Here is a 9,803-nt window from a genome sequence, read left to right as displayed (position 1 = left end):
CTCCCCGGCCCAGTATAATCTTGTATAATGCAAAAACTTGGCAAATCAATCTTTATAATTGATTCTAGAAACAAAAATAAAACAAATATTTTAAGAAGTTCATTTGTTTAATAAAAGGCAGACAGAGATCATGTTTATGTATATGAAAAATTTAATAATATGCATTTATCTCTAATAGAAGCTTGGAATTTAATTATCAGGCAATTAAAAGTGATCTGATAAATATTTTAAGTAATATTTTAGATTATTTTCATACTTTTTTTGGTTTTGTTTGAACCAGGAGCCGAATTCAGGACCTTGTGCTTGCCATACAGGTGCTTGTACCACTGAGCAAGATACTTGGCAGCCGTGTATACTGATTTTCCTTTGAAAGCATCTTGCACCTCATTTCTAATATGTGGCGTCCTCTGTGTTTATTCCTGACTGTATGGTATTTCTGAGGACTTCTGGTATTAGGAGATGTGCCTCCTGCAGGAAAGGGAACATTCAAAAAAACCGTTCTTTTGCCCAGTATCACTCAGATCCCCCGATTCATCACTGACTTCCTCTGTGGTTTGTATGTGCAAGTGCTGGCTTTTGGTTTTCCTGTGACTGACCCCTTTGGTTCGTTTAGTTCCAGAAAACATGGCTTTTTCCTTCATCTCCCCTTTACTGGGAGATCTTTGTTTCACAATATGTAGGTGGGAGGGACTGTTACAGGGGCTCTCAGTTTGGGAAGCACCTCCAGCTTTACAAGGACATTGGGGCCTCTTCTCAGCTGTTGAAGAAAGTTTCAGATACTGGGTTGGGGTCAAGGATGTCCGCTTATAGTTGGATTCATGGCTGTGCTCATGCTTCTCTTTTGGGGACCCACAGACTATATTCTGGGTGAAGAAGCCACCTCTGTGGCTTATTTCCGGAGAGAGATTACTTGGGTCTTGGCCATCAAAGCTCCTTCTGTTGTCAAAACACCAGCATTCAGATCTCTGGGTACTCGACCTCCCTTGCCTTTGGATTCTTCTATTGTGGTGTGAATCAACTTCAATAAATGGGGAAGAAGGTCTGCACTTGGACATTTTTGTCCTGAAAGAACTCAGGGGTCTACCATTTCTCTTAGGAGAGAGGCCATTTTCTGACATGAAACTGCAAGAAGGATCTCTCTTTCTAGGTTGGCTATTTACTAAAGATCTTTCTCTGGATAGTCTTTGAAAAACTTTTGGTGAGGAATCTGAGTATTTGGGATTTTCTATTTGTTTTTTCCGGAAATTTATCTGGGGGCCAATATGCAAACCCCTTCCTTCTCTGGGATTGTATCGCTGCAGCTTCTCCTGATTAGAAATTTCTGGGGTGCTAATGGAGTGTGTCATTGCTTCAGTCTTTTTCAGATCTTGGATGTTACTAGGATACAACTTTTTCCCTTCTTTGTTCCTCTCTTGAACACGGTTTTTGCAGTTAAGGATTCTTGGGCCACTTTCCCTTTGGGTAGCCCAACTCAGAAGCATATTTTCAGGAGAAATTGTGGCTTTGTGATTGTCTGATTCTGGTCTGGCTTTGGTCCAATTAGGGACTTTGCTTGCTATTTTATGATGAACTTGTGGCACTTCCAAATTTTTCACAAAAGAGTTACCATTTGGAAACTGTTTCAAGTGAGACTCAGATCTGACCTCCTTATTCCATTGACCCTGGTTGTCTTTAGTTTGCTTTTTATCATGCTGAGACATCATCAAGTTATGGTCTTTAGACAAAGGTAAAATAGGACCAAAAGCAACAGATTTCTTTGTTGCCCATGTTGAAACAGAAGGGCATTCATAGATGGCTCGTTGGTCATAGGCCTGCATGTTGTAAGGTGAATGAACAAAACTGATAAACTCATGCAGAAAATGGTGGGTATGTTGTAAAAGATAAGGTTCCAAGAGGTGAATGAAGGACTCACTGTCCAAATCATATTTGGTCATATGATGGAGGATGGCAGCTAGGATATTCTTCACTGTGTAGCCATAATCTCCATAAACAGCTCTTAGTTCCCGTTTTAGCCAGGGAACTAGACGATGTAGGCTCCCAGGATTGTTTTGAAAATATTTAGCTGAAAAATGCTTTTCATGTCTGTTGCCCTGAACATGGGAAACCCAGATTCCAGAATAGTACAGAGCTCTTCGGAATTTCATAACCACATGATCTCTGAAGTGGCCCACAGACATGGAGTTTGATTGGAACTTCCCACTAATCCCAAACTCCCTTAGTAAATCTTGGATAGTCAGCTCTTGCGATAGTTTGATTTTCCTTTGGATACCCTCAGGGCTCAGCCTAAGATAATTGTTTTGAGAATACCCTACAGAATCTTCTTCCTTTGAAGGAAAAAATGCTGAGTCTTCTTTGTCACTCTCCTGCTTAGTGAAACAACACTGGGGAGGACAGCTCTGTACACCCAAAGGAGGAAGGCGTTTCTTCTTTGATCTTGAATATAAGGAACCATTTTCTCTTATTTTGGAATAGAGATTCCAATCAGACTCACTCTCAGCATCCTCTGTACAGTTAGGACACTCGCAGTCAGATGAAAGCTCTACAGCCATTACCCTAAGCAGATTATACTTCAGGGTTGAATGGGGGAAAAATTGCTTCAAATCAATTTCTCATTTGAAATGAAAATTCTCTGTTAAAAATCTTGTATGTGTATTCTTGTAATATGTTCTATCTCCCAATAATTAATAATACAGTTAAGCAGCTACATATTGATCAAATTAACAATCATGAGCTCATAGAACTCAGTGGAGATAAGGCAATGGGAACACAGGCACACTGATTTTTCTCAAATTAGTGGTTGCAAACTCTGAAAAAATAAATTAGAAAAAAGCATTAAAATTGAAGTATTATAGCCTTTCATGCAGTAATCCCACACCTATTGATTTAACCTACTGATACAGATAACTAACATGTGTTAAAAAATCAATATTTTTTCTTTGATAATGAAAAACTAGAAGCAATCTAAATAATCATTGGTAGGCATGTGTTAAATGATGGCTTTTCCACCATTTCTAGTATTATGCAGTTATTGAAAATAAATGAAGCAAGTTTATATATTAATGCATATGAATATATTATTAAATGAAAATAAGTTTGTATAGAAATACAAGACTATTGCAAATGCTTAGAGTATTAATTTCTGATAATATTGGGAACAAGACAATCAAATTTTCTCAATAGAAATGACAAAATATAGCTATGATAAATGTATGCATTATATGCATTTTTATATACAAATATATTCCTATACATGGAAAAATTCTCAAAGGTAAAAATTATCCAAGATAACTAGAAAGCCACAGAAGGATGGGAACTCTGACACTACTAGTTGCTGCCCTGCTTTCTTAGCTTTAGTTCTGGGGAACAAAGAATGGACTCTATTCAAGATTAGATCTTTCTTAAATATGAATATTAAAATGTTTACTTCTTCACCAAGAGACTTGTTAGAAGACCCCCTCCTTGAGGAGTCAGCAAGAAATCTTGTAAACAGAAATGAGTCAATATGTCTGTAGACTAAATTGAATGTTTTTTAAAAATCTTAATAGGATCATATATTTTGATTTGAATAACCACCTCAGGCAACTAGCAAAGGCTAAACAAATTCTCTGAGGAGTAGCACAGTCTAAATCCAGTTCTTAGGAAAAATTTCACATAAATGAGTTCACAATTAAAAATCAGTAACAAGAATGAAGCATCATAAGTCTACAGAAATAGCAGCAAATTTTGCTCTGGATAGAATTATCTTGAAAGTACTACAAAGAAATCTATATAACATGATAAAGGAATTAAAATATAGCCAAACAGGATTTCAGGAAATAAAATTATAAATATTGAAATTTTATATGAATGGATAAAATAACAAAATAAGTACTGCTAGAGATAGTTATTAATATTAAAATAAAGAACTGAAGAAATTATATAGAATACATCACAGAGACAGATAAAAATTTAAACAATAAACACAATAAGGCTTCATATTCATAGAAAATAATAGAAAAAGCAATATTCAAAGAGATATGTCTAACAACTTCTTGGAATACATAAAATGCATAAATCATTATCTCAAAATTACAATTAATTCTAACTGCTACCAATAAAAAGAAATGCACATTAAAATACAACAACGCAAAACTGGAGGACACCAAAAATAAAGTCACTTTTCAATTGCTATTATATAAGCTAGAAAAAAAAACAAACGTATCTTTAAAATATTGGTTGCAGCAAATTTGCCATTCTGGTATTGTACAATCAGTTAAAGTAATTTTCTTTTTTAAAATTTTATTTTCATTATTATTTATTTTAAAAGCCAATTAAAAATTAGAAATAGTACAAAATTTCAAAAACAAGATGATACGACTTCAACGATGGTTAGTATATTGCATATTGTTATCTTCAAAGTAGTCGTTCAGATTGCCAGATATGAGCCTGCAAAACTGGTCAAAAATATTGAGCATTAACTATTCCTTTCAATAAACCAATAAAAACTAGCAGTATAATTTTCTTAGCTACCTTGTGTATATACTTTTTTCCCTTCTTTATTTTTTCCTTTCCCTCATCCCAGGTGTCCTTTCCTTTTGAGCAGTTTCTTTCCCTTTCATCATATCTATTGTTCCTTTCAGATACTATTTACTCTTTCAGGTTTTTCACTAGAGAGACAATATGATGTTTACACAAGCAGGTCTCATTTATTTCACTTAAGAGTGTGGTCTCTAGTTGTACCTATTTATTTATAAAAGCCTCACAAATTTATCTTTTTTATAGCTAAGTAATACTCAATTGAATAAAAATACCACATCATTTGTATCTATTCCTCAGTTGCTGGACATTTGAGTTGTTTCCAAGATTTAGCTAGGACAAATTATGCTGCTATAAACATGGGTATTCTTATGTCCCTGTGATAAAATGTTTTCACCTCTTCTGCAAAAATACCCAGTGACAGAATAGCTGGGTTGAATAGAACCTCTACTCCTAGTCCTTTGAGGAAGCTCTACCCTGATTTCCATTGTGGTTGTACTAGTCTACACTTCCACTAGCAGTGGAGAAGTGTTCCTTTTTCCTCACAGCCCCTCTAGCATTTGTTATTGGTTGATTTTTTGATGATACCCATTCTTTCCTGGATGAGACAGAATCTCAATGTTGTTTCAATTTGCATTTCTTGAATTACTAATGATGCTGAAATTTTTTTCATATATTTATTTGCCATTTTTATTTCTTTATCTGAGAAGTGTGTATTCATCTCAGATGCCCATTGTTTGGACTGGAAGTTTGAATTCTGGGACCCTGATTTTTAAAAGTTCTTTGTATGTTCTAGATAGAAGTCCTTTGTCTGATGAACAATTGCTTAAAATTTTCTTCCTAACTTGTGGGTTTACTTTTGACAGTGATTTTTATCCCCAGTGGGGCTGGGGATATTGGCAAGAGCAGGATCCTAAGATCAATTCCCAGTACCAAAAACAAAGAAACAAAAAAGAAAACAAAAGAAAAGAAAAGAAAAAGAAAGTGGCTTTCAAGGATTAAATCAAAAGATGGAAGAGAATGAACAAAGAGTTAAGATGTATTGTGTACCAACTCTGCAAACATGTACCATTAAAAATAATAAAGAGGAAGAAAGTACAATTAGGACAAATTTACATAGGATTTGCCAGGAAGATATTTGAAAGAAATTAAAACTTGAAAATGTTAAACACTAACTTCTCTAAAGAAAAATATGAAAGATTTCAGAAGAAAAATAACAGAAAAATAATTGCAGAGAAGAATTTGTGATGTGGAAGAAAAAATGGTGAGCCTAAAATGGTAAATATATGGATTGGTCTAAGAAAATAGTATATAGAACACTGTTACAAACATCTATTATGGTACTAAAATGAAAATAAAATTCTAATATGTAAAAATAAGAGTATGAAATTTGGAATGGTTTATATTTATCTCTGTAATATAGTGTCTTGCCTATGTTTATATCAACACAAATCGTAATAGCTAAATCTTGGAAGCAGCCTACATGTCCATTAACAGATGTATGGATAAAGAAGATGTAATTATATACAATTGAGTACTACTTTACCACAGAGAAATATAAACTTGAGTCATTTGTAGGAAAATAGTTGCATTTTGAGGCCATGATATTAATTGAAATAAATCAGACACACAAGCTTAAATATTGCATAATTTCTCTTATACAAGAAACCCAAAATATACATAAATTAAAGAGCAAATTAAAACATAGATCATAGGAAGGAGGGAGGTAGATCTTTTTCAGAATGTTAGGAAACATGAAATGCCAAAGCTGAGTCAAGAAGATATACAAAGTCTGAATAACCCAATAATTAGAAAAAAAATTGAAAATGTAATGAAAAGCCTCCCAACAAAGAAAAGCCTAGGTCCCAATGGATTCACAGCAGGATTCTACAAGAAGTTTAGAGAAGATTTAATGACAACTTTTCTCAAACTCTTCAATGAAATTGACAGGAAAACAATTCTCCCAAACTCATTCCTGGAGGCGAGTATTACTCTGATTCCAAAACCAGACAAAGATCCAATGAACAAGGAGAACTATAGGCCAATCTCTCTAATGAATATAGATGAAAAAAATCTTCAATAAAATCTATCAAACAAAATTCAGCAAATAATCAAGAAGATTATACATCACGGTCAAGTGAATTTCATACCAGGAATGTAGGGATGGTTTAACATATGCAAATTTATAAATGAAACAAACCACATCAATAGAAGCAAGAAAAAACACATAATCATCTCAATAGATGCAGAAAAAGGTTTGGACAAAGTCCAATACTCATTTATGATAAAAATCCTACCGAGAATTGAAATAGATGGTCTATATCTCAACCTGATATAAGCCATCTATGAGAAGCAACAGCCAACACCATACTAAATGGACAAAAAATGAAGGCCTTCACTTTAAAATCAGAAATAAGACAAGGATATCCACTGACTCTACTCATATTCAATAAAATCTGGAAACGTTAACAAGAGCAATTAGACAAGAGAAAAAAAAAAGGAATAAGCATTGAAAAAGAAGTGAAATTATCATTATTTGCAGATGACATGATACCCTACATAGAGGACCTCAAAAACTCCAAGAATTTTGTAGAGTAAGTCACCAAGTTCAGCAATACAGCAGGATACAAAGCAGGATACAACACCCCCCAAAAATCAGTAACATTTTGGACACAAAGAAAAAACACACTGAGAGAAATTAGGCAAACTACCCCTTTCACAATAACATCCAAAAAATGAAATACTTAGGAATCCATCTCACAAAGGACATAAAAGATTTATACAGTGAAAAGTATGGTACTCTGAGAAAAGATATTGAAGAGGTTTTGAGAAAATGGAAAAACATCCCATGCTCCTATATAGGAAGACCTAACATTGTAAAAATGGCCATATCCCCAAAATTCTTACACAGATTCAATGCAATCCCAATTAAAACACCATTAGTATAGCTCACAGAGCTAGAGAAAACATTCCTCAAATTCATTTGAAGCCAGATGAGACCCCTAATATAAAATCAATCCTGGGAAAGAAAAGAAAGGCAGGAGGTATCACCATCCCTGACCTGAAATTACTCTGTAAAGCTATTGTGATAAAATCAGTAGGGTGCTGGCATAGAGACAGTCCTGAAAATCAGTGGAACAGATTGGAAGATGTAGAACCAACTACAAACACACTCAGCCACCTTATCTTTGCTAAAGGGGCCACATATGTTCATTTAAAGAAAGATAGTCTCTTTAATAAATGGTGCTGGAAAAACTGACTTTCCACATGCTGAAGGCTAAAACTAGGCACATGCCTATCACAGTGCCCAAAGTTACAGTCAAAATGGATTAAACATTTAAATATTAACATATAAACACTAAGTCTTCTGGAGGAAAATGTAGGTAGAAATTTTACAGACATGGGGGTTAGGTAGAGAGTTCATGAATGAAAACCAAACTGCATAAGAAATACTGCAAAGAATCACTAACTGGGATATCATCTTTTTGAAAAGTTTCTGCACTTCAAAGCAAATCTCCAACAGAGTAAAAAAAAAAAAAGCCAACAAACTGGAAACAATTTAGCCAACTGTCCCTCAGACATAGGCCTTCTATCTAGAACATACAAAGAATTAAAAAATTAAAAAGAAAATCAGGCAGCCCAAACTCAAAGATCCAGTCAAACATGGGCATGGGAGATGAATACATACTTCTCAGAGGAAGAAACAGATGGCAAGTAAATATATGAAAAAAAATTTTCAACATCATTTAAAACAACACTGAGATTCCATCTCACCCTAGAAAGAATAACTGAAGAAGTCAACCAATGATAATTGCTGGAGAGGCTGTGGAGAAATAGGAGCCCTTCTGCACTGTTGGTGGGAGTGCAGACTGGTACAGTGTCTATGGAAATCAGTGTGGAGACTCCTTCAAAAGCTAGGATTAGAGATCCCATTCAAGCCAGCTGTTCCCCTGCTGGATATTTTTCCAGAAGAACTGAAAACCTCATATCACAGCAATAGATGCACACTCATGTTTATAGCAGTGCAATTTGTTATAGCTAAATCTTGGAAACAGCCCAGATGCTTATCAACTAAAGAATGAATAAGGAAGATGTGGTATTTTTACACAATGGAGTATTGTTCAGCTATAAAACAGGATAAATTTGAGTCTTTTATCAATAAATGGACACAGCTAGAGAACATACTCTTAAATGAATTAAATCAGAACCATATGTGCGAACATTGTATTGGCTCCTCACTGTGAGAACCTGAAAGAGAAGAATGGAATCTAAAGGGTACAATAGACACTGGTAAAAGGGAATGAACTTATTTGAAAGGAAAGAGTTAATGAGCTGAAGAGCTGGACAGGAGAGGGAGTGGAGGAAAGAGATTTTTCTATGTATTTAAGTAGGGTGGTTTGGACAACTGTACTGTACATTTCTATTGGTCTACGGAAAGAAGCAATTAATGCTTTCATTTATTTTGTCTCCTTTTTTCAATTGTTTCTACTTTTTGTCTTCTTAATTTCTTATACATTTGTTTCTTCTTCCAATTTTATATGCATTTGTCTGGTAATATGAATAACTAGTTGGAAGACAATTCTATGTATTACAACAAATACTGTGAAATTCACATTACCTTGTTAAGTGAAAATCTGTATCAGTTGTAATTTTTTGTTTTAATTCTAATTTACACTCTCTTTAAAAAATAAAAAATAAAAAAGGCTGGTGAGATAGCTCAGCAGACTAAAATGTCTGCTTAGGCAAACTTAGGCATCGCAGGGACCACGGTGTGATCCCCGGCACCACATGCCATGCCAGCACCACCCCTAGGGTAGGCTGAGCCAGCCACAAAAATACTTAACTAAATAAATAAATAAAATAAAGAGATGGCAGGAAAAGGGAAGGGGGACAGAGAAAGGGATGAAAAGAGAATGAAGACGTGCCACGTACATGTGCCAACTCCCCACGATGTATGCCATATGCACTGCAAATGTACTGATAAAAATAAAAATTTAAGAAAGAAAATTAATGGGAAGCAAATGAAATCAAAATGTTCAAATTGGAGGGTCTTTTGAAGATGAAGACATTTATTAAATGTAGATGCAAGTGTGCCTGTTAAAATAATTACAAAAATCATTGAAGTAATAGAAGTGGGCAGAACAGAAAAGGAAGAAAATGAACAAATGAGAAAAGGGAAACAGATATTTAGGTATATGTGCAGAATGGTTTGGATATTTGTATTGTTGATTTCTGCTGGTTTTTTGAAAGGAGAAGTTAATGCTGAATTTAACTCTGATTTTTTTCTT

At 34.5% G+C, this 9,803-nt stretch overlaps 1 protein-coding gene across 1 annotated transcript; it reads right to left on the bottom strand.

Moving 5' to 3' along the window:
• Positions 1–452: 452 nt before the first annotated feature.
• LOC101576928 (E3 ubiquitin-protein ligase Topors-like) lies at positions 453–2,549 on the bottom strand. Its single transcript, XM_012516182.1, has one exon. It carries the CDS (start codon positions 2,547–2,549, stop codon positions 453–455), a length of 2,097 nt encoding a protein of 698 aa, XP_012371636.1.
• Positions 2,550–9,803: the final 7,254 nt, after the last annotated feature.

This window comes from Octodon degus, unplaced genomic scaffold, assembly GCF_000260255.1.
Source record: "Octodon degus isolate 3935 unplaced genomic scaffold, OctDeg1.0 scaffold00094, whole genome shotgun sequence".
Taxonomy (NCBI): domain Eukaryota; kingdom Metazoa; phylum Chordata; class Mammalia; order Rodentia; family Octodontidae; genus Octodon; species Octodon degus.
This window is presented reverse-complemented; position numbering and strand designations above follow the sequence as displayed.